We start from the raw sequence: 25,251 nt of genomic DNA, 5'->3' as shown, positions 1-25,251 counted from the left end.
ACCAATACAGGCCTATCTCAAGAAGCAAGAAAAATCTCAAACAACTTCAACATACACCTAAAGAAGCCAGAAAAAGAATAAAAAAAACCCAAACCCAGCAAAAGGAAGGGAATAAGAAAGATTAGAGCAGAAATAAAACAAACAGCTCAGTGAAACCATGAGCTGGTTCTTCAAGATCAATAAAATTGAAAAACCTCTAGCCAGATTCATAAAAAGAGGACCCAAATAAAGAAATTCACCATGAAAGAGGAGAAACAACCACCAACGCCACAGAAATACAAACAACCGTAACATTATGAGAACCTACAGGCCAATAAATTAGACAACTCAGAAGAAATGGATAAAGGCAGGAATAGAAATTTTGAGCAGACCAGTTACCAGCAAAGAAATTGAATCAGTAATCTAAATTTGTATTTCTACTATCCTGACCTCTGTATCCAGCTGCCTATTTAACAACTCTTCCTGGATGATTCATAGGCAGCTTTAACAGAAACTATCCAAATTCACAGACATTCAACGTCAGATTCACAGAGTTCAAGCTAAGGGATGGGGCCACTCCTGGGGTCAGGGCTGCGACCTTTCTTATTGGTTCATCAGCTGAACCAGCTATCCTGCTCACCGTGTGACACATACACAGCACAACACGCACCAGAGACCCCAACCCAAGAAGAGCAGACAAGTCCCAGGTAAATCATCAAAAGAACCCTTTATTTTAAATGTAGATAGTACCATAGTTCATCAAAATAATTTATAACAGTTAACTGCCTCTTAAATATATAATCTTATAAATGAGGCCTTCTGAAGTTAAAAGCAATGTGGATTCAGTCTTTAAAATTATTTTAAGACATGATAATAGAAGTAAAAAAAAAAAATCTGTTTCCTATGAAGTCCTTCTAAAAAAGGAAATCATGACAAGTTCCTGATCAGACAAATGCCATTCCATTATTCAAGGGATTAAAAAGAAGCATAAATAAAAGTTTGACATTTCTGTTCAATTTCCTGGGTTTGTCTTTCTGTACATACCTGACCCTTTACAGAGTTAAAATTGTATTCTAGTTTCTCACCATAAGCAAGAAATTCCTTAGCAGCTCAGAAATGATGTTAATGTCTTGGTAAAACATACTTCCTCACTCCCTTGATGACCACTCTGGGCTCCAGTCTCTAGTGTATCTGCTGTCTCACCTTCTCAAAAATGGTTCTGCTTAATTGGGAAATCAGTTCAGGGATTTTCTTGTACCAGCAACTTCTCAAGCCTCACGCCTTACAGAGGAGGCCGACGCTGATGGATTACCATATTCCGGCACAGCAGCCACTTTAACCTTCCAAACGCCACCACTGTGAAGACGAGCCGTCACAGATCGCCATGGCAACGTAGCCTTTGTGACTCAGTGGGTCGACTGCTCTCAGACACTGTCCAACCGACACCTGGTACAGCCGGTTACTCCTCTGGAAACAAGGCAGCAAGAACACACCACCAGTTAGCTGCTTTACCCGAAGAGACGTACTGCCAGAACGGGGCAAAGTCCCAGAGATCCAGAAGCGAGGTGAAACATTCACGATCGTTTACTTACGCAGGGGACACCCCATCTGTCACGCTCCCTCCCTCAGCCCCTTCTGTCTCCTCGCACCCCCCCCACCCTCACTAAGCCACCTCCTCACCCCAAAGGTCCACTGCTGGGACCCTCCTGACCCGTGGCACTTCATGAGTCGGGGTGGGTCTGACGAGCGGGTTTCTGACACATCCAGGCAAAGGAGATTATTTAAAACCAGCTCGTGCTCTTCGTTATAAATCCAGACCTAAAGAAGAAAATAAAAGATCACAACTCCAAGGTCTGCTTTGGATTTTCAAATTCAGCCCGCACAACAGGTCATGCGTGTGTGGAAGAAGAATGGCGTTGTCCCGTGCGGGCTCATAAAGCAGGGAAAGACCAGTGAACCCGGGTCACGTGGAGGCAGCGTCAGCGCAGCTCTCTGAAAATGGAACGTGCGAACGGACACAGGAGAAGGAAGTTCAATCCCAGGAAGAAACAGTGGTTCCATTTTGTTAACTGGCCAAATTAACTGAAGATGGCAGACCTTTTCCAATTCTAGGATTTCACAGTTACACAGCGCCCTTCCTTCCTGGACGGCATGAGCACAGGAGGGGCCCCGCGAGCCCGCAGCGTGGCCTCCTGCGGACAGAGACAGGCCTCTACTGGGCTGTGTCCTCGCGCAGGAGCCGGTCCATCTCGTTGCCCTGTGGAAAATGGCACTCTGATCCCAGACCATGATGCCATTTGGACTGAGGTGACGATTTCACCTGCGGGCCTGGAAGCAGGGTTTTCTTCAGATGTGCAGATCCTTCAGGATTGTCTTCTTTATGGTCTCTCATGTTATTTTCAGGAACAAAGGCCTAAAGATCGGCTGAACTGGGTGAGTGCAATGAGTAAGTTATTCTCCAACCTGCACCATCACTAAGTCCAAAAGGAATATATTTTCTTCTCTGAATAGTTGTACTCAATTAGTGTTCCTGCCTCTGAGCCCAAAATGTATGTGTGCTATCTCTATTAACACGAAGCATTCTATAAGTGCAACTTTCTGCAACAATGCTGATGTTTTATAATCTGTGTTGTCCAACATGGGAGCCACATGCGGCTGGTGTGACTTAATTTTATTTCATTTTAATTAAAGAGCTACATGTGGCTCCTGGATACAGTATTAGTACAAATCTGTGTGATCAAAATATAGTACGTTTTCTGGAACAAATCTGTGATATCATCCTGCTGTGACCTAACCCCCCGAAGCATCACTGTAATTAAAGACTTCAGCGTCCACAACCCTGATGCCTCTCATACCCACACACAGCATAAAACCCCTTTTAAATCCCGTTTTCTGGCGTGTGTGACATCTTGGAGAGTGTACATGAGCTCTCCTAGAAATGAAAGGTCTTGCGTGAACTTTCAAAGGGCACATGCTATCTAAAAAGCCCGATACCCTTTTGGTCTTGAGTGACGCCATCCCTGCCACTCAAGTGGACATGAAAGTCACTTCCTTGTGACCCGTCTCGAGCGCGGCAGTCTTGAGACTGACTCTAAGACTATATTAGCCTGTTACCAGATCCAGAACAGCTTGAAGTGACCGTTCCAAACTGACATAAGTCTTCTGCTTATTTTTAGGTCCACTTCAATACCACTGAAAGGGCGCACAGATTATGCGAATGACACAAAGGATACTCTGTTGTGGTTTCCCTGAGGCACTACTAAAACGCAGGGAGACTGGATTTCAGAGACAACACTACAGACCCATCCACCGCAGAGCTAATGTCCTCGCCCAGAAGGCAGGCGCGCTGCCTCGGCCCCTTCTGACCTTCACACGGTTCTGTTTATCCTGTGTAACTGCAACATACGAATAATGTTCCCGACGGAGACCGAGGGTAGGAAAAATGTACAAAGGAGACAAAAATAGTTACATTACGTGATCTCTAAAGTCATTCCCAACTCCAATCATCTAAGAAAAGTCAGATTAAAATCTTCACGTCCACCCCTCCCTCCTCAGGCGTGACCGCGGGCAAGTTCCCTTCAGGGAAGAACACCTTCCAAGGACTGGCTGAGCCCAGAGCCATCGCTCACCTGACCGGGGTCACTGTAGTCACACGCTTTAAGCACCACCAGGCCTCCTTTCTGACTCGGGCGGCCCTGGGCCACCAGACACTTGTTGGTCTGGAGGTGATAGAGCTGTAAAAGGAGAGATCACTCTTGTCAGAAGATGCCTTAGATGCTAGATAAGGAAGTTTTAGATGAAATGTGAATCGATTACTCCAAAGGTATGAATTTCAAAGGTCCTAAGAAAATAAGCATTTTTTTATTCCTTAATTCTAGCTTCAGTACATAAGGGTGTCACGGTAGACTTTAAGGTTAAAGGCAGTTTTAACAGTATATGCAGGCAATGCCAAGTAGAAATTCTAAAAATATAGGTTTACTAATCTATTCTAGGGGAGGAAGGAAATTAAAACCTCTCTGCCCTCAAGAACCTTCAAATGAAATCAAGGAAATAAGACTAAAGGTACCGACCAGACAGCACGTAACTGAATGAAATATACAGGCTAAACTGGAGGGAGACACAGATCGGGAACAGCACAGGGGAGACCCAGAAAAGCAGCAAAGAGTATGCAGTTTGGGTAAAGGGCTACAACTACATCGGCATACGCTGTGTTTTTACTTTAAAAACAAAAGGTGGTTTTGTTTTCATAAAGAGGACAAGGGGAAAGCTCTAGGCTTACTTCAGCCACTGAGGAACAGTCGGCATCACGAAAGATCCTGACAAGTGCCTTCTTCTGAACACAGAAGAGAAAACTGTGCAACAGTCAGAGTAGCTACACTTTCAGAAAGCAAATTCTAAGAAATGATTCAGGAAAAAGGTATGACTTTACAGCTAGACCCCTAAACTTTAAAAGTGATGTAAAACTGTGAAGAAATTCCTTAAGAAATAAAAGAGAACGGGGGCGCCTGGGTGGCTCAGTCAGTTAAGCATCCGACTTCGGCTCAGGTCATGATCTCATAGTTCGTGAGTTCAAGCCCCGCGTCGGGCTCTGTGCTAACAGCTCGGAGCCTGGAGCCTGCTTCGGATTCTGGGTCTCCCACTCTCCCTCTCTGGCCCTTCCCTGCTTGCTGTCTCTCTCTCTCAAAAAAGGGAGGAAGGAAAAAGAACTTCAAAAGAAACGTGGCCGCTCATGGGTATTCCTGCGCGGCACGTGGGTCCTTACACACTGGGTGTGAACTGGAAGGACGCGCCCCATCTCTCACTTGCTCTGAGTCAGTTCCGGAGCTGCGGCCACAGAGCAGAGCGCGACCCCATTTCTCCTTTTCTTTTCTTTTGGGACCGGAATCTCCCCAGGGAGCTTTACACTCTCCTGTGGCTTTTATTTGAATGTCGCATAGTCACATTGACGTCCACCCTCTCGGCAGTTAGCATATCACTTTGAGAATCGTGTGCTCCTGAATGCTGGCAGGTGAAGGGTGTTAATGGTAACAGTGAAGACAGGAACATTCCTCAGGTCTCACTCCGAGCAGAGGAAGCTCCCACAGAAAGAATGCAATGGAAGCAAGCTAACGTCTATCACTAAAATGATGCTTTCAGTCTAAAATGTCATTTGTCTTATCATACAACTTTGAATAAAACACTGATAAGATTACTTCCTTACCCTTCCACGCTGAAGGACTTTGGGACGTTTTGGCCCTCTGTTGATAAAAATGGGTTGTTGGGGTTTGGCATTGGGCCCAGATATCTGCATCTCTGGGTAAATATTATCCAAATACCATTTAAATGATTTACAGCCCAACTTCCTCCTCAGTTCAACACGTTCACTGATGTTTCCATAACTTTTGGTCCTCAGGTCAGGTCTTAAGGAAAAATACTGCTCCTGAATTTTAAAAAGAAAAACGAAAAATAAGGGAATGGCCTTTTTGTTTAAAATTAAGTATTATCAATTGTACCTGAGTCTTAAAGAGCTGAAGTATTTTTCACGCTGGTGTTTTCTTCATGTTGCCAGAAGATGTCAACATGAAGTTATCAATTAGGTCCGTCGTTGATGGTAAGACATTTTAAGCTCTAGGAAACGTCCGAATCTCAGAAGTGGCAACACATGTAAAAATGTGATCCCAGAATCAAGGAAGCTGCACACGAGGGGGCAGTTCTCCGACTCTGTCAGGACTGTGATCTTAACGATTACCAAAGACTCTGGGGAGGTTCGTGTGAGTTACATCTGCTCGTGTTTACCAGGAGAGACATGAAAACATTTGTCAACTCTTTAAAAATAACTCATTACCGGGGCGCCTGGGTGGCTTGGTCGGTTAAGCGTCCGACTTCGGCTCAGGTCATGATCTCACGGTCTGTGAGTTCAAGCCCCGCGTCGGGCTCTGTGCTGACTGCTCAGAGCCTGGAGCCTGTTTCAGATTCTGTGTCTCCCTCTCTCTCTCTCTGCCCCTCCCCTGTTCATGCTCTGTCTCTCTCTGTCTCAAAAATAAATAAACGTTTAAAAAAAAATTTTTTTAAAATAACTCATTACCTATGAACATAAACATGCTTTGAACAAGAAATTTAGAACAGTAACATTGCTTTACAGTTTTGCAAATCTTTTTAATGTCTGGCTAGAAAGAAGTCAGCTGAATTCTCAATTCTGCATTCAACCTGTTATTATATGTTGTCTGGTTAAATACATTTTTAAAAATATGAGCATGTGAAAACATATAGTTTGAGATGGAAGGAGTATTTTAATAGCATTTTCAGAGAATTATGGCTATTCTTTTCTGATATTCTACCAGAACTCTAGCCCTTCACATTCCACAGCGTAGCTAACCTTTAAATTGTATCCCTGAGCTTTCCTACTGTTGGGTTAAAATCTGCTGTCTTGCTCTGTGACTGGACCTTTTACCCATCCAAGATCTGTTTCCGCTGGGTTGTGAAGTTCTTTCAAATAATGACAAATTTCAGTATTAAGAATTCTATTCATAAATATTCCTAATCTCCTCAGAAAAGCGTTTAAGTACTGGAAGCGAGTAAGCTCACAGGGATGGATACAAGTTTTCCAAAACTAATTTTTCACCTGAAAGCTTGAATTTTATCATTGGCAACAAATGCTGTCTGTCGAAGTGAGAGGGTCAGTTGGTTCATTTTTGAGACTATCTGCCAAATATCCAAACAGAAATAACCATGGTTTGTGAGTCAGTCTTTTCTCCATTTATGTAAAAGTGATCAGTCCAGCTCACAACTCGAACAGCTGCACACGTTTTTCCTTGCCACAAGCACAGTGCTTCGGTGTGCAGTGAAAAGCGCTCTGTCCGCCACATCTCGGCACTCCGAGCTTGCCAAGATTTAGTGGAATTTTTTGCACCGTTCCTACACCATCGGCGCAACGCCGACACAGTGAAAGGGGCAAGTCCTGTGTTAATCTGACTGTGGAAACAGCTTCGGCCCAGCATCCTCCTAGGAGGGCAGCCGGGATCCAGGTGGGTCTGAGGGCCGCCAAGAGACAGTATGACTCCAAGCTGGTGACCGTGGAGAAGGAGCTCAGAGTCTAGAAGAGGGACAAGGGAGGAGACACGCGGTGTGATAGAGGCGTGACCAGGCGCCTGCACTTCCGGTCCCAAGCGGTGATCTGCTTGGTTCTCATTACCCCCACAGCACGTACCTCCACACCCCAAATGCACAGTGTCGTCACTGTGCATTCCCTCCTTCGTCACTGACTCCCCCAAACCTAACACGGAGCCCGGTACGGAGTAGATGCTCAAACGCCTGTTTACAAACAACTGTAGGCAAGTATTCACAGCAGCACTTTTCACAAGTCATGAAAGGATAAAACGTGGTGTCTTCGGCCAGGGAGTATCACCGGATTACAAAGAATGAAGTACCGACACATGGTGCGGTATGGATGACCCGGAAAACACCACGCTGAATAAGATGGTCACAAAAGGCCATGTCCTGTAGGACATCATTTGTAGGAAGTGTCCAGAACAGGCAGATCCAGAGAGTCGGGGTAGATTAGTGGTTGTCCAGGGCTGTGGGAGATTAGGGGGTGATAAAATGGTTTGTGAATTATTCCTCAGTAAATCCGTGACCAAGGAAATAATCATCACAGGCTGTGCACAGCGGAAGAGAAAGTGGGAGGTACGATCCTGCGTGTGCAGAGTCGAACGGGGAAGTGGCAGGACCGGCACACGAACCCCAAGGGGCAAAGAGAAGGAGTCACAGGAGAGGAACAGAGACACTGAAGAGAACACGTCTTCTGGTGTTGGCCGAATCTCCTTTCACAGGGTGGTCACTTGGAAAATTAAAAGAAGAGTCACAACAGAAAACGAGAGAGAAAAGAAATGTAGGGAGAGAAGGCCCCGTGGTTGTCCCAACAGAAATGCGCCGGAGTGAAAAGGCAGGTAACCAGAGCCGCCCGCAGACGCCCAGCCGACCCCTCCGACCGAACAACGTAACCTCACCTTGTATTCATCCAACCAGACGTGTGCCAGCCGCAAGGAGTTGTGGGTCATGGTGTCCTGGCCTTCAGGAGAGCCATACGGTCGCCTTTTTCGGAAAATGTGTCCGACTCTAGAGCACGGGATGATGAAGAGTTTACCTCCACACATCCAGATCTGGTCGGGGCAAAACATGTATTAATAGTTGCCTGCAACTGCTATGAAATCAATGTATGCATTTTCATGAAATTATTAGATAGGTGTTCATGCAACTTTGCAAGATGCCTTACAGAACTGTCAAAGAGTACCTTGAAAAACAACATGTCTTTAAGAAGAAACTAAATTCTAAAACGATGTAATATTCTTTTACTACCGTGTGTCTAAAATCACACTTACCATATACTTTGCTGTTTTAACAGATCAAGGAACCTGATCCTCAGGACTTAGGGAGACAAGGCTTACTGGCGGGTCCCCTACTTTCAGTTTACTGGTACTTTAATATCATGTATATACACACAAATAAGGAAACATACACAATAACTCCAGGTTAAGTTTCAGAAGATCTTAGTTCTGGTCTAAATTTTGCCCTTGATTATCTGGGTATTTTAGTTTTTGTGGGACTCCATTAGTTTATCTCCAAAGTAAGAAGACTGAATTAATGATACGTTATTCCTTTCATCTTTAAAATTCTAAAGATTATGTAGGAAAAACTGCCTTTTAAAAACATTCTGGTCAATACGGTGCAGAAAGACAAAAGGACACACGCACACGTACTATCTGGATGGGGATCCTGCCGTGGGGGGGGGGGGGGGGGGGGGGGACATCTGCAAGTTCGGAAGTCTGCGTGCTCGCCCTTGCCCTCGTTCTGTCCTTTGCAAAGACTGCCTGACCCCACCTCCTCCAGTTCCCTGAGCCCCAGACCCCAACTATACCATCATCTCTCCAACTTTAGCAGCTGGAGAGGACTGATGATGAAAAATGAATTCCTTCCTCAGTTGCAGGTAGTTGTATGTATGAGGCCTCCCACTAGCTACTTCTGAAAGTGGAATGCAGAGCTATTAGTACTTTTCCTGGGAGATCTGGGGTGAACCAGGATGGTCTTAGCCAATCAGGGAAATCCGATCACGCTAAACATATATATATATATATATATCTCTCTTAGGTTAGCAAATAAGATTAATAAACTGGCAACAAAACTCTAGATTAAATGCACATTTAGACATCTGAAATCATACCCATTCATCACAGCCTTCCCTTCTGAATTCTTATAAAATAAGGCTGCTTACAAGCTTTCCACACCTTGAGTGGATATTCTCTGGATCACAGATTACGATAAAGTAGCATTCATTAAGGACAATTTGTTAACAAAGGTAATCAAAGAGAATTTACAGAAAATATGGGATTGTAGATGAAAATTATATTCTACTGCACACAGAGTTAATAACTAGACATGAAAAAATTACCCGAAATGATATTTCTAAATTTTCTCCTCCCCAGATATCCATGCCACTGTCATACTGTCCAAGTTCATTGAAATAGTGTCTGTTCATGGCAAACAATCCTCCAGCCATTGTCGGTGACCTAGAAAAGGAAATAATTTCTGTACCAATTCTACAGACTCAATTAACTACTGTCTTTGTCTTAAAAAATTCAGTGTGCCTTTGGAACATCACTAACAAAAACAAGATGAACTATTATGAAGTGTTTTATCTAACTTCAGGGAATGAGCTGGGCCACATAACTGAATTTTCTAGATTGCCAATGATATATACTACATATCTGGCAAATGAAGGCTGCTTTTCTAGGCAACAAAAGTACTTTTTAAATTATAACCACTGTTATTAGAAATACACCTGAAATGAATTCATTCCTTCTGACAGGCTCCCAGAGCCACCGGGATAAAAACCAGACTCCAGGGCCTGCCGGGGGAGACCAGACAAACTCTGATCAAATGGCTTAGGCCAGTAGCTCTCGGGTAGGACGATTTGTCCCCAGACATTTCATTAATGTCCGGAGACATTTTTAGCTGTCACAACGGGACGTGTGTGTGTGTGTGTGTGTGTGTGTGTGTGTGTGTGTGTGTCAGGGGCGGATTTCTACTGGCGTCGGATGGGCTGAAACCAGGTATGCTGCCAGAGTTCCTAAAACGCACAACAGAGCACCCATCTCACGGAAGTCTCTGGCCCAAAATGTCAATACTGTCAGGACTGAGAAACTGAATGAGAGAATCTGAAGGAGGCTGGCCCTCAGAGAGACTCGTGCCCGCTTTCCAGCTGCGTCACTTCCGGTAACGGAGTTAAGGTGATGGTGGATCCTAGCATCCCAAGCTGCCTGCCAGAAGTGAAGCAAAATCTCTCTGCAGGGGGAAAACCATCCCAGGTAGGAATGTATTTCCATAATTTTTCATGACTAGGTCACCAAACAAAAATAAGCAACCAAACAAACCACCAGGCAATCAGGAAGATTAATCACATCAAAGAAAAACAAGAGAAACAATCTACATCAGAGACAGATGTTCAGGGTTTTTTTTCTCTTTTAAAGTTTTTTTTAATGTTTATTTATTTTTGAGACAGAGAGAGACAGAACGTGAAGGGGGAGGGTCAGAGAGACAGGGAGACACAGAATCCGAAGCAGGCTCCAGGTTCTGGGCTGTCAGCACAGAGCCTGACATGAGGCTCGAACCCACAAACCGTGGGATCATGACCTGAGCCGAAGTTGGACGCTCAACCGACTGAGCCACCCAGGCGCCCCTGTGTAGGGGTTTCGAATAATGTGATTCTCAGGCAGAGACTTTAAAATAACTGCTCAGTACATTCAAGGGTAAAAGAATGCAGAATTTGGCAGGTGGATAGACACAGTCAAAAAAGAAACCAAACTTAGGCATATCTGAAAACGCTTCCGACCAAGAGAAGAAATTCCTTTGTCACTAAGACTTTGACACTAAGACTGCCGCTGGCTTCTCACCACAAACAGCGGAGGCCACACGTTCTTGAGTAACCCCTTCAAAGTCCTAAAACAATCTATCCACCGACCTAGAACTGGGCACCCCATACAGTTACACCTCCAAGTACCGGTGGAATGAACACATTCTTACAAAGGGACAGGAGTAATCACCAGAAGGTCTGACCAAAGAAAGTACATTTAAAATGAAAATAATCCCAGGTGGGAGTTTGCAGATGGAGACAGAATAAAGAGTAACATAAAAAGGGAAATACATGGGCAAACCTAAATGAATAATGGTCACATAAAAAACATCTTATTCAGTTAAAATACACACACACACACACACACACACACACACTCTCTCTCTCTCTCTTCAACAATATAACCTGAGGGGTATAAACTGGAGAATGAATATTCTGAGATCCCTGCATTGTTTGAAATACCAATTTATGTCACACTTTGATAAATCAAGGATGTATGGTATCCTCTCTGGGGTAATCACTAAAAGAACGGTATGTAAGAATGTATAACATCTAATAACAGGGTGGCAGCTGGGAACAGAATAATAAAAAATCCAAACTCAAGACCAAAAGAAAGAGAACAGGAAAAAAAAAAAAGCAACAGACAGAATGCAAATAGTAGCATTGTAATCATAAACACAAAATACAAGTAATATTGAATGCAAGCAACTAAATTAAACGAAGTTTTTCATGCTGGTTCAACAACAAATCATAATATGAAAAAGCAACTACATGCTGCTTACAAGGGACACATCTAAATATAAGACCCCAGAAAGACTGACAACAAAAGGGAAGTTACACAATGTAAATATTAATCAAAACAAAGCTACAACAGTCATATTAATGTCACACTATAATGCAAAAGTTTTACTATTCTGAAAGTCTGGAATAAATGGGTTTCATTTACCAGAAGATTTAATAATTCTAAAAGATTTAATTCTAAATGCTCATACATCCATTAAGACAGGCTCAAAATATATGAAGAAAACATATAAAGAACTACAAGGAGAAATATACAACTGTAGTGGGAAACTTTAATATGCCATATATTTTGTTTCAGTTTATTCATTTATTTTGAGAGAGAGAGAGAGCACAAGGAGGAGAAGGGCAGAGAGAGAGAGAGAGAGAGAGAGAGACACGGAGAGAAAATCTCAAGTAGGCTCCACACTGTCAGCACAGAGCCCCATGTGGGGCTCAAACTCATGACCTGAACTGAAATCAAGAGTTGGATGCTTAACCGACTGAGCTACCCAGCGCCCCATAACATACCACATTTAATAACTGATATTAACATGTAAATTAAAAAATGAAAGTATAACAACCCTCATCACAGTGGGCACTGTGTAATGTACAGGATTGTTGAATTACTAAGCTGTGCACCTGAAACTAATATAATACGATATATCAGCTACACTTCCATAAATTTTTTTAAACAAAGTATGGAATATTTGAATAATACAATAAACTTGACCAAACTAATACAGAATCCCATTTTTAACAACCAGAGAAAACCAATTTTCCAGGCACACAAGAAACATTTACAAAATTTACTCATGCACTTAACCATAAAGCAAATCTCATCAATTTTCAAAGAGTTAAAATACAGAATATTTTTTGACCACGGTGTAATTAAGCCAGGAATATACAATTACAAAACCCACATATGTCTGGAAAATAATAAATAAATGTAGTGCTAAATAACCTATGGGGCAGAGAAGACCTCACGATGAAAGTATCTTAAAGTGAATGGTAAAAAATGTTATGTCATAATTTGCCAAACCTGTAAGAAAGTTTATCATCTTAAATACATGTATTAGAAAAGGAAAAGGGGTGACAATTTTAAATCTAAACATCCAACCTAAGCAGTCTGCAACCCTGGTATCATAAAAGTGCAACAGCTCACGTTAGAAAGGGGAAGAAAGTGGGGGAAAGTGGCACAAGGAGAAAGGGCCCTGATGTCCTCGCTGCACAAGAAGGAGTGTCAGGTGACGCTCTCAAAGTGAGCAAGTGACAGCTTTCTCCAAGCAACACAGTAACAAAAACCACACTCCGCAGCCGGGCGACAGAGAAGGCACTGAACAGAGAAGGCTCTGTGCTGACAGCTTGGGGCCTGGAGCCCATTTCAGATTCTGTGTCTCCCTCTCTCTCTGCCCCTCCCCCACTCATACTCTGTCTCTCTCTATATCAAAATTAAATAAACATTAAAAAAATCTTTTTTGAAGTATTAAAAAAAAAAAAAACGATGAAAACCAATGCTGATAAAGAGGATGAAACAGGCAAAAACTGGCAAGTGCACCAACACTGAGGACACACGGCAGCCGGGGCTCCGTCGTCTCACTCCGCGCAAGCTTCACCTTCTCCCAAAGAACAGCACGGACAGTCCGAAAGGACAGGACAAGGCGTGTGCCTCCGACCACAGGACGTGAGGTTGCAGAGACCGGAAACACTGAGGGACGTCCCCAGACGCGGCCCTGCTCCTGACAGAGGGGAGGGTGGGTCGCACCTACCCCTGGTCTCACTGAAATCAGCAAGACATGGACCAGATTCTCATGCAAAGCCCGAGGGACAAGACGACCACCCTCTGCCACAAGACCGCGCCAGGCCCCTGGAGCCGGCCGAGGTCTCCCCTCCATCATGTGGGTCAGATGACAGCAAGCTGGCAAGCATCCAAAGGCCAGCTGAGGAGCCACTGGCACTCTAGTCCCTTGGGTGTGGGGAACACAGGTTCTACTACAGGCAGAAGCGAGTCAGGCCTCCAAGCAGGCGATCTCACTCTTGTACACCAGCAGCCATGGAAAACAACACTGGTAACCGCACCGTCTGTGACATTAAAACAACCGAAAACCACCAACCTCCCCATCACTGGCAAACTGGATAAATAGGTTATGACATAGTAACAGAACGTGACCGCTTTCACTGCTGTATAAAGTACAGCTACACACTGTGACACACAGGAATTTAAAAAAAAAATTTTTTTAATGTTTATTTTTGACAGAGAGAGAGGCAGAGCATGAGCAGGGGAAGGGCAGAGAGAGAGAGAGAGGGAGAGGGAGAGAAGGAGAGAGAGAGACACAGAATCTGAAACAGGCTCCAGGCTCCAAGCTGTCAGCACAGAGCCCGACGCGGGGCTCGAACCCACAGACCGTGAGATCATGACCTGAGCCGAAGTCGGATGCTCAACCGACTGAGCCACCCAGGAGCCCCCACACATTTTTTCAAGCAATGTTGAGCAAAAGGCACAAGACAAAATGAGTCCAATGGCTTCATTTTATATGAAGTCCCTGAAGAGGCAAATTACTACACTGTACTGTTCAGGGGCGCAAACAGACATGGTGAAAGTAAAGGAAAGCGAGGAAATGATTACCGGGGACCAGGTCAGGGTGATGACCCATCTAGGGGCGGGGGCTGTGGACCGGAACAGGAGTCCAGAGGGCAGCCGGCTGCTGTCTGTGGACCCGGGTGACAGCACAGGTGTTCGGATCACAGCCATTTATTAAGTCGTGTGCACAGCACGCCTATTTGCGTGTGTACTTCTTACCTACGCCATTTTTCCACAGGAAGAAAACCCAAACCGTAGGTCCAAAGACATTAAAAAGCAGAAACCCAGACAAACCTCTAAAGTCTACACGAGAAATTTATAACAGAAAACAAGGATAACATATAAGCAGATGTGTAATACTGAGAACATGAAGGGGAACTGGAAACAATTCACACGCTGCGACCTGCGACGGTGCAGCAGGAATCCACCCTAAAGATCCTGATTACAGAAACGGCTTCTACGGCTAACGCTCTTCCCGGCGCCACACACACGAGCAGAGACCCGAAGGCAAGTAGACGACACAGGGAAGTGCGATAATCAGCGTGCAAACGGGGCGCGCCGCTCGAGTGTGCCACACGGTTACGCCCAGGACCGCCGATCCTACTCGTCTGCCTTGCTAGGTTGGAAACCCTAAGCCACCCATCTTCCCTTAGCAGCGGGCGCGACGTATGAAATTCGGGAAGCACTCAAGAGTTTGCAACGCTTCTGCTCCCTGCAAAGAAGGGATTACCTGTAAAATGTTTTTTCCTCTTTGGAAGAAGCGCCGATAGGAGTTTTCGAATCTGCAGAAGGAGTCTCACCTGATGGGTGCGGTGGCTCCTTCCGGTCCCCCGAGCTCAGAAAGGGGCACGAGGTCCCACTTGAAGTGCAGCCCCCAGTTGAACCCTCCGCGCACGACGGGGGACGAGCTGTAGGCGAGCGTGTCCGCACTGATGATGTCAATGACGGGGCACACGACGGTCCGCGGGTCCTCCCGGATGGCGGCCAGCAGGGGCTGCAGCCACAGCACGTTCACCTCGCAGTGGCTGTCCAGGAACACCAGCACCTCTCCTGAGGAGGCAAACGACAGGCGGCCGCTTGGAGCGTGCGACGTGCAATACAACCGGCCGCCCTCCGGCCCCACAGCTACACCCGTCCTCTGCTGCAGGCGGGGGAGGAGCTGGTCGCGAGCTGGGCCTGAAGCCACTGCTGTGAGTGCGGAACGCGTGCAAACACACTCACTCTCCTCGGTGACGAGATTCCAAGTCTCACGGGACCAATTCTGTTCTCCGGACAGAAAGGTAAGGAGTGTGGTGCAAGGACAGTGGCCCTTTGTGGGTGGATGTTTTTATTACAATTACTGTAATCAAACTACCTCTAAACGTAGGGTACATTTCCTTGCCTCAGTCAACGGAGGACAGAGAACGTATTTTCACCGGTGACTCAGAAACGTGACTGCAATTATCAGTGACTGCCACGACAGTGACACGGGCTCCCTTCTCCCTTGAGGTCACCACTCAGCTGCCACATTCTCATTCCTGTTTGTTTCCCGTCTTTCCAATTCCCCAACCTTGTTGGCTGAAGTGGCCCTCATGAGCCAATGGGGTAGCCTTTCTTCTAGTTAGTAAAATAAAAACCATAAAGATTTTTATCCTGCATTTTCAACTTGATGCAAGAGGCATACAGGGAACGTAGGAGATGTCGCTATGAGGGAATGCCCCCCGCCCCCAAAGTTCCAGAATTCTCAAATTACCTTAATAGTTTTGTTTGTTTTTTGGCCTTATCCATGCAACTACCTGCAATATTATATATATAACATCTTAAAACGGATTCATTTAACTTAAATAAATTAATTTTAACGGGAAAATTTTATCAAGATCACTAACCTTACAGAGGTAACCCTACACACACACACACACACACACACACACACAAATATAACGGAACCGATGCAGTATAACTGAGGACTAACCAGATTTTCTGGTGAAGATGAAACTTAACACCTGTTCTTTCTTTTTAAAAGGGGAGATTAGTATATGCTAGAAAGGTTTTAAAGATGTATCAGTAAAATGGAGGCTTTATCTTTGATGGAATCAGAAGGACTGAGAGGGAATTTTGAAGAAGGTACCTTTAGAGTTTTGTAAGTTGCTTTTTATTTATTTTTATTCTTTAAAGATTTTATTCTTTTTTATTTTTTTTATTTAAAAAAATTTTTTTTTAACGTTTATTTATTTTTGAGACAGAGAGAGACAGAGCATGAACAGGGGAGGGTCACAGAGAGAGGGAGACACAGAATCTGAAACAGGCTCCAGGCTCTGAGCTGTCAGCACAGAGCCCGATGTGGGGCTTGAACTCACGGACCACGAGATCGTGACCTGAGCCGAAGTCGGCCGCTCAACCAACTGAACCACCCAGGCGCCCCTAAAGATTTTATTCTTAAGTAATCTCCATAGCCAATGTGGAGTTTGAACTTACAACCCCGGAGATCAAGAGTTGTATGCTCTACTGACTGAGCCAGCCAGGTGCCCCTGTAAGTCAATTTTTAATATTATAGCCCATTTCTCCAAGGAAAACCATGATGCCCTATCACCAGCAGTATGTAATCGTAGTAAGGAAGCACTGGCACAATTCAAACCAAACAGTCTGGGTACATGTAGTTTAAATGTTGTATTAAAAAAAATACAGACGCTCAGTTACAATTTTTCTTGGACTCTTCTCTATGGAAGTTAAACGACACCCAAACCTACGTGAGGAGCAGAGCAGTAATTCACAGTAGGGGCCCCCAAGAAAACAGATCGGCTTGGACTCCAGAGCCCCCCTCCGTGGAGTCTGCGTCTGGGGACAGCAGGGGTTGGCGTTACGAAGAGGCCCTTCCCAAAGCGAACGAGCTTCGTCTCTCCTGCTGACAGTGTCCATTTAAGATGCTCACTTTTCAACCGATCTCTGCAGAATGAGGCTCCAAGGACAAAGCCCTTGTCGCTCAACACCCACCGAGAAGAGTGGCAGGAAGCTGTACCTGTAGCGTGGGCCGCTCCGATCATCCTTCCTCGAATCAGTCCCTCACGCTTTGTGTTTCTTATTACTTTAATTTTTCCAGGGAGGTATTTTTGGACATATTCTTCTAGTTCTCCTTTCAAATCATCTGAAAATAAAGAGCCCATAGTAAAACCACATGAGACATGTACAAAGACAGTTTTTTATAGCTACTCTAAAATTGCACCTGGTACTTGCAACAACAGATTATCAAGTAAATATTACAGAATCTTCTGCTGCTTTATTTTAAAAAAGCATGGCAGCTTATCTCCTGAAGAAGAGAAAGGAAAACATGAAGGATAAGAATGGAAACACTAGTCAGAACAGTTACCTTATAGACTTACTTGTATTTCCACAGCAACTAGCACAATGCTTTGCGTAAAGAAGGTCCGAAATGAGTACCTGGAGTGAATCAACGTTCAGCTGACTACACATAAATCAGGTTTAAAACAAAACCAAAAAATGAGATACAAATGTCTTTTGTTTGAATGTAACTTATTAGCTATTATTCCGTTTCAGAATAGTCGACACAACTTCTACTGCCCCTGCCAAAAATTATGTAACAACAATAAACATGTCCTTTTACTAATTTAGCACCTTCCGACTGCACTAAATAATTTTTATACATTCTGGCTCATTCACCTTTCAATTTCATAACTTCAAAGATCATCTAGAAATAATCTTTCCATTGTTAGTAGATAAACCATTGTAAGTTAGCATGAATTTTTGCTTTTAGATAAAATAGCTACAAACTGAAAAACCACAAATTTAAAAAAAATATCGACACCATCAATTCTACAATTGAGTATTTAGCCAACATCCTATTTGGTCCAGACTCACGTTCTTGCTTTTTTAATCATTCATTTTTGAAATTAAGTTTTGTTTTCTATTAACCTTCCTAAATTTTCTCCTGTGCTATTTGAATATTTTTACCAAGGTTTAAGTAGTTTGCTCCCATTGGGCTCAGTGTACCTTTCCTCACTTTGTATATTTAACTGGTAGACCAATTCTGCTGTTGGTAAGAGGTGCTTAATAAACACTGGAGTAATGAAAAATATGTAACTGGCATACAATTTATCATGCATACAATTTATTAATATACCCTGCAGCTTGCCGTAATGAACAGAAGGTTTGGAGCTACGTGGACTAGAGGTTTAATTTCAACTCTACCACGTAACAGCTACGGGACCTTGACCAAATTACTTAACATTTCCTCCTCTATAAAACGAGGACATAACCTCTCTCTCAAGGTAGCTGAGAGCCTAATGAGTAGCGTAAATAAAAAGCCTTCCATCCTGGGGCGCCTGGGGGGCTCAGTCGGTTAAGCGTGGACTCTTGATTTGGCCTCAGGTCGTGATCTCACAGTTTTGAGATCCAGCCCTGTGCTGTTACCGCGGAGTCGGCTTGGGATTCTTTCCCTCTCTCTCCGTCCCTCCCCTACTCATGTGCATGCACACACGCACTCTCTCTCAAAATAAATAAATAACATTAAAAAAAAATGAGTAAGTCACAGAGATGAAAAGTACAGCAGAGGGAATATAGGCAGTAATATTGTGATAACATTGTACGGTGACCGACGGGACTGCACTTTCTGTGGTGATCACCGTGTAATGTACAGAACTGTTTAATCAATATGTAGTTCAACGAAAACTAACATAACACTAGAATTTATTATACTCCAATAAGAAATTTAAAAAAGAAAAGTGTGTAATACATACTGACTCATAAAACACTGGCATTCAGGGATCATCTAAGAGCTATCACAAAGCAATCCACTTTTATCTGGGGACGGTCGGTGTAACAGACTTATTAGATAAATATAAGCCAAGGCATTATGCTGACTGAAAAAAGCCCATCTCCAAAGGTCACGTACTGCACGATTCTATTTATGTAACAATTCTTGAAATGGCAAAATCATGGAGACAGAAACAAAATCACAGAGATTAGGGGTGCCAGGGATCAGGGATGGAGTGGGTCGAGGAGGCGGGTGGTGTGAATATTAAAAGCTAGCATGAGGGAGATCTTTGTGGTCAGGGAGTTGTCTGTATCTTGATCGCAGCGGTGGCTCCAGGAACCTACACGGGATAAAATGACACAGAACTGCGTACACACACTGTGCCAATGCCAAATTCCTGGTTTGGATGTTGGGCCAGCGTTACGTTAGAAATAACCAATGGGGGAAATGGGAGGAATGGGGGGGAAGAGGTAACAGACCTCTTTGTAACTTGCTGTTACTAATCTATAGTTATTTTGAAATAGAACAATTTTTTAAAAAGATAAGCCAAGGGGGGCACCTGGGTGGCTCAGTCGGTTAAACATCCGACTTCAGCTCAGGTCATGATCTCGCAGCTTGTGATTCGAGCCCCGCATCAGGCTCTGTGCTGACAACTCAAAATCTGGAGCCTGCTTTAGATTCTGTGACTCCCTCTCTCTCTGCCCCTCCCCCACTCATTCTCTCTCTCTCTCTCTCTCTCTCTCTCTCTCTCTCTCAAAAGTAAATAAACATTAAAAAAAATTTTCTTAAAGATAAGCCAAGGGAAAAATTTCAAGGGCCAAACTTAAATAGCACAGTCTGAAAAAGATCACAAAGACAATGTTGTTTCCTCTAATCGACAGACGTTATTTGTTGCTGACCCCACTGCCACTCTGCGGATGAGGGTCCTGTCCACCACCTATCCCGACACTCAGCTCCACTGATGCTCACGCTGGTGCTCACACGGCCACGATCAACAGCCCAGATCCCATGGCATCAACTGCAACAGCCCTTACCAAAGTCACTGTCATCGTCCACAAGGATGATTTCATGAAGGAGCTGGGCTGGCGTGCGGTCTAGAACGCTGTGCACCGTACGAAGCAAGGCAGACAAGGCTTCATTGTAGAAACAGATAACGACACTGGCGACTGGCAGGTCCGCGGGGTAAGACTTGTCTTTACATCTGTAAAGGCATGTATGAGAAAAGGCGACATCTTAGAAGGTTCAAATGTTTTAGGTTCACTCAACACTAACTGCCCCTGTTCAGCCTCTTTCCTACATTGTAACGACAGTTTTTTAAAAAGCACTGAAGAACACATCACGTGTCTTACTCAAGAGTTTTACATTTCAGTAATTCCTCCCTCCAATACCTGCTACTCCGCTTATTTTTAGGTCAATATTTAAAAAATGATTTTTTTTTTTTTGGTACAGAGTTTACATAAAAACGTGTTATTTGTATGAAATCACTATAGGTTTTTAATGTAGCACTCATAAGCTAATGATCAGCTTCTCCACGATAAACATTCAAAAGAAAATAACATAAAACTTTGTATCTGAAAACTATTTTTTGCCCAACTTTAGAAAAACACTTGAGTAAACTAGGACATAAATCAGGATAAGAGAAAAGCTTCTATCGAGCAACTATGTGACAAAAAGGGTTGGGTGGCTTTAAGCAACAATCATAAAAAACCACCAGCTTCCAGAATAAAATCTAGAATTCCCTGTTCTTTCGTGCGGCATACAAGCCTTCTCGCATCTGGGCCCTGGCTACCCCCGGCCTCCTGGTGTTCTTCTGCTACAGCCACAGTGACCGCTGTCAGTGCCTTTCCAAGCAGTGTACCAACTCCATCTGTCTGCCATGCAAGGGAGGTGTCCCCACGCACGGGAGGTGTCTCCCAGGCCCAGGAGGTGTCCCCACTCACGGGAGGTTTCCCCCATGCACGGGAGGTGTCCACCAGGCACAGGAGGTGTCTCACAGGCACGGGAGGTGTCCCCAGGCACGGGAGGTGTCCCTTGTACACTGCTCATCTCAATGAGGCCTTCCCTGACCACTCTGGTTTGGGGGTCCCCACTTCACCAATTCCTACCACAGCCCTCATTTACCACTGCAATTACTCAATTCCTTATCTAACTCCCCTGCTAGATCCTAAGCCCTGTGATCCAGGGACTGTACCTTACTCTGCTTATTTCCAAACCTAATACAGTGTCTAGAAAACAAAGGTGTTCAAAAAGGTCTATGGATGGGCTGGCCAACCACATGAACGAAAAGCCTTTGAAGCAACAAAGATAATGAAGACAGAAAAGTGAGATGATGAATAAAATTCTTCACTGATTTTTGATCCCTTTCCCACAAATCCAATAAATAAACATCGAAAACAAACTTATGCTCAGAAGGTTATCTAATTATATGTGGTTAGTACCTCCCTGCTTTTCCCTATGATTTTAAATTTCAAGGGAGCAGCAAGCCGTGGAAGGCTGTCAGTACAATCTCAGCCCACGGGGCTTCAAGGCAGGCAGAGGGGAAATCTGTCTTAAGTGGTCTAGTGTCCTGAATACCGAAGTCTAACTGCAAAGTATCAACACCGTCCCCGTGACTTACGACGCTGCCACTAACAGCACCACGTCATTAAAACGCAGGCGCACACACTAGCGAGAAGCGAGAAGCGAGAAGCGAGAAACGAGAAACGTACGCGGCGTTCCTGGTGTCGGGCACATCTCTGCGGTAGCCCAAGCGGTTACTGATGAGCATGTTGAAGGCGTGTTTCTGATAGCCCAAGTCTCTCAACTCCTGATCACGTTCATCAAAAATCATGCCTGCAAAGTTTTACCAAAATGACAGTAAATACATAAAGAAGCTAGAAACTTTCCTGTCAATGCTTTTAAAAGGTCTATATACAGCGGTCTGAAAGTCTATTTTATGAAAATTGAGGTATTAGTTTCCATTTCCCCCTGTCATTTTAAATACTTTCAACTGCATGTATTAGAAAATCATTAAGTCCTAGAAACAGATTTTATTTCTTTGAAACTATGATCAAATGAAAAAAGAATCTATTTTAACCTTTCCTTTATTAATTGTGGATCTTTCAATCTCTCAAAAATCTCTTTTACTCCTAACATTACTTATTATTTGAGATTTCTAAGGACAAGATTAAAGTTCTTTCTTTGTTAAGTTTTAACGGTAACCAAAATGGCTCATTTATCCCTTAAAATAAAACTGCTAAAACCAGGACTCTAGAATTACAGTGTGCAAAAGACATATACAGTAGATTCTCACTTCCAAATTGAACAGAATATAACTTCTGAAGTAAAAAGTTTCCCTTTTATACTAAGATTTTATAAACTCCTATATTTAATATACTCCAGCATCTTAACAATTCTTATAAGTAGAAATCTTATTAGATATAAGTAATCTCAGCTTACCTCTAAACCCAATGGTTTATGTTCTGTTTTAATTAACTCTGCCTTTCAAAATATGTTATATATAGTCAAGTTACCTTTCAACCATTTCTTTCCCTTATTAAATAATGCTAACAATTAAAATCCTCCCCCATAGGTTCCATTTTCTTTCCAGTCACTTAATTTTTCTTTCTTTCTTTTCTTTGTTTTCTACTCCGGACCTTATTACTTTCTCCCAAGTCCTCATAAAATATTGAAGTCAGAAACAGTAAATTAGAATATAACTCCCCACTGAGTCTGCAAAATCCTAGAACCTCAGCGAGTTCATTAACAAAATAAATTGGTGGGTGAAAATGACCCATTTCTAATCCCCTCTGCAACACATGACTCGCAGAACCGAGCTTAAAGCTCCAATGATTAAACACTCTGACACACTACCAGAGGTCGAACACACTCACCCAGTTCAGAAGAGAATTTCGTGTTGCCTTTTTCTGGATCTTCAATGTGATTATCTATCATGTCATCAATTCTGTTTACTTTGAACTGTGACTCTAACACTCGACTTGGGCCTCGAGTGAAACGGGGATAGAATTTTTTGGGAAAGGGGCCATGGGGCCCGGACCCCTTGATGGGCACATTCTTAAGTGGCTGAGTCACTTCACTGAAGTTGAAATAAATAAAAAGCAAAACCGTCCAGGTCGCAGATGTGAAAAGGCATCCGTAACAGAAATATCGAGCCGTGACACTTCCCATTATAGACCTAACATCGCTGAAGAGTCATCTTCAATCTCCTGAAAGAGAAGAACGGCTATGTTAGACCCTGCGGGACATTTGTGAATCATCTACCAAGTTCACAGCCACTGTCTGCTAAATAACCAAGTAGAGCTTCTCAACTATTTACTTAGGACCCCTGTGCATACCGTTAGCAAAGACTCAAATGTAAGAAGATACACGGATGGCGCTGAACGAAAACTAGAAGGATTCGACAATTAAAACCACAGGCCAATGTGTCAGTGCTCGGAAACCAATAGCAGTAAAACAGCTACTTGTTTATTTGCCCATGTTAAAGGATATTTTACCTTTGCTCTGGATTGCTTTCAGTGTGGTAATTTTTTTTCAGGTTCTGGCTTTTCATGAGGAAAATGCAAGTACCTCATGTATCATGACAGTCTATCTAAAGCCCCTTTGCACCGTAAAATTATAGGACTCTTTTAACCTAAGGCTCTTAAAATCCGTTACTCAAAATAAGCAGCCCGAAGAAAACAGTTCTCTTCCCAATCAAAGATTGAACCTGCCCTAATGCTATACTAGATTCCACAGTTCCAGTTCAACTTACTACTGAAAGCAGAGGCTTTAATCTATAGCTTTGATAATAAGCTTCCTGGTGAACTCTGATGCACAGCCAGATGTGGGAACTGATGGTGTAATGACAGGACAAGATTAAGTTCTGGTCCCATTCTGTCCCATACTGGCTACGCAACTTGAACAAATCACCAAATTTTCTTAGCCTTCTTTTCATCAACCGTATTCAAGTTAACACTACAATCTACCTTACCTGATTCTTAGAATAAAATAAAATACTTAGAATTACATAAGATAAGTAAAGTATCAGGTACAGTGATTAACACACAAAACGGTGATTTGCAGTGGATGGAGAGAACCAGCGGCTGTAGCTTTTGTTTCATTTGTTCACTGTGTTTCCTTCACTTAGCACAAGGAATGGCACGTAGCAGCCGCTGAATGATACTACAGAATGAAGGAATAGAGCACAAATTCAACAATGTTAACTTTTTCCTCCTCCTCATTAGGTCTAATATGTAATACGAACGGTATGCGTGACCACATGTTCCTTACAATGACCCACAAGTCCCTACCTCCTCTGCAATCACCTCTCTGACCATACCTCTCCTTACTTCCCTCCTCGTTCATTTCATTCTAGGCACAGGTCTCCTTACGGGTCACCAAACGTGTCAATCATACTCCCACTGACAGATTATGCATTGGTCCTTCCCTCTGTCTAGAATGCTGGTCATCCCTGGGCGCCTGAGTGATTCAGTCAGCTGAGTGTCTGACTTCGGCTCAGGTCGTGATCTTGCGGTGCGTGGGTTCGAGCCCCATGTTGGGCTCTCTGCTGTCAGTGCAGAGCGCGCTTTGGGTCGTCTCCCTCTGTCTCTGCCCCTGCCCCGCTCGCACTCTCCCTCTCTCTCAAAAATAAACCGTTAAAAATTTTTTTCAAAAGAATAATTTTCATCCTCAACAGACTTCACCTCTGTTGAATCTTTGCTCAAATATCACCTTCTCAGTCTCTAGATTTTACCATATTTAAAACTGCAACTCAATCGCCAAATACTAGCACTTCTGATCTTCCCTACTCCTTGCAACTTCTGCCTTCTTACACACTACATAATTACGTATTATTTACTGTCCATGCCCGCTGCTAGAAGGTAAGCTTCAGTAGGGCCAAAGCTTTTATCTGTTCATTTCCTGCAGTATCCCGAGCTTACAACAACGCCTGGCATGCAGCAAACATTTAATAAGTATTCATAGAGTTTAATGCATCAATTACTGTAATACAGTTATCGATATGTTTGCAAAATCCTGGGAATTTATAAACAAATGTATTGCTATCATGTTTGAGCGAAGCAATACCTTAAAACTATGCACAGAGATCAAGACTGCCTTATTTCAGCAGTATGAAACTACGCAGAACAGGCATAGTTACTATTAGAAGAGGTAAAGAAAGAAAAACAACAGGCTCTCAGTGTCCAATTTCACAAGTTAAATAAAGGTCCTTGTGATATAAACAGGAGACTACTTTCCACTTTGTCTACTGCATGATCTTAAGTCCCCTCTTGGCTGCCGCGACCT

General features: G+C 43.5%; 1 protein-coding gene and 1 long non-coding RNA gene across 8 annotated transcripts in view; one reads left to right on the top strand and one right to left on the bottom strand.

The window, feature by feature from the left end:
- Positions 1-687: 687 nt before the first annotated feature.
- The window catches only part of GALNT11 (polypeptide N-acetylgalactosaminyltransferase 11), a 43,016-nt gene continuing 18,452 nt past the window's right edge, over positions 688-25,251 (bottom strand). For all 7 annotated transcript variants that reach the window (XM_042927138.1, XM_042927144.1, XM_042927139.1 and 4 more), the window contains 11 exons: positions 22,842-23,174; positions 21,678-21,801; positions 20,004-20,170; positions 17,218-17,343; positions 15,023-15,272; positions 9,404-9,521; positions 7,965-8,117; positions 5,180-5,398; positions 3,609-3,713; positions 1,660-1,797; positions 688-1,446 (listed from right to left, as the gene is read on the bottom strand). In XM_042927138.1, coding sequence (XP_042783072.1) covers positions 1,315-1,446; positions 1,660-1,797; positions 3,609-3,713; positions 5,180-5,398; positions 7,965-8,117; positions 9,404-9,521; positions 15,023-15,272; positions 17,218-17,343; positions 20,004-20,170; positions 21,678-21,801; positions 22,842-23,136 — 1,827 coding nt within the window. In that variant the 5' untranslated portion in view covers positions 23,137-23,174 and the 3' untranslated portion in view covers positions 688-1,314. The remainder of the gene's footprint in view (positions 1,447-1,659; positions 1,798-3,608; positions 3,714-5,179; positions 5,399-7,964; positions 8,118-9,403; positions 9,522-15,022; positions 15,273-17,217; positions 17,344-20,003; positions 20,171-21,677; positions 21,802-22,841; positions 23,175-25,251) is intronic.
- LOC122213028 lies at positions 1,791-4,485 on the top strand. Its single transcript, XR_006199390.1, has 2 exons — positions 1,791-2,412; positions 3,156-4,485. It is a non-coding gene; the product is annotated as an uncharacterized LOC122213028 (long non-coding RNA).

The sequence above is a fragment of the Panthera leo genome, chromosome A2 (genome assembly GCF_018350215.1).
Source record: "Panthera leo isolate Ple1 chromosome A2, P.leo_Ple1_pat1.1, whole genome shotgun sequence".
In the NCBI taxonomy this organism is placed as follows: Eukaryota; Metazoa; Chordata; class Mammalia; order Carnivora; family Felidae; genus Panthera; species Panthera leo.
Note: the sequence above shows the minus strand (reverse complement) of the source record. Positions and strands in the feature narration are given on the sequence as shown.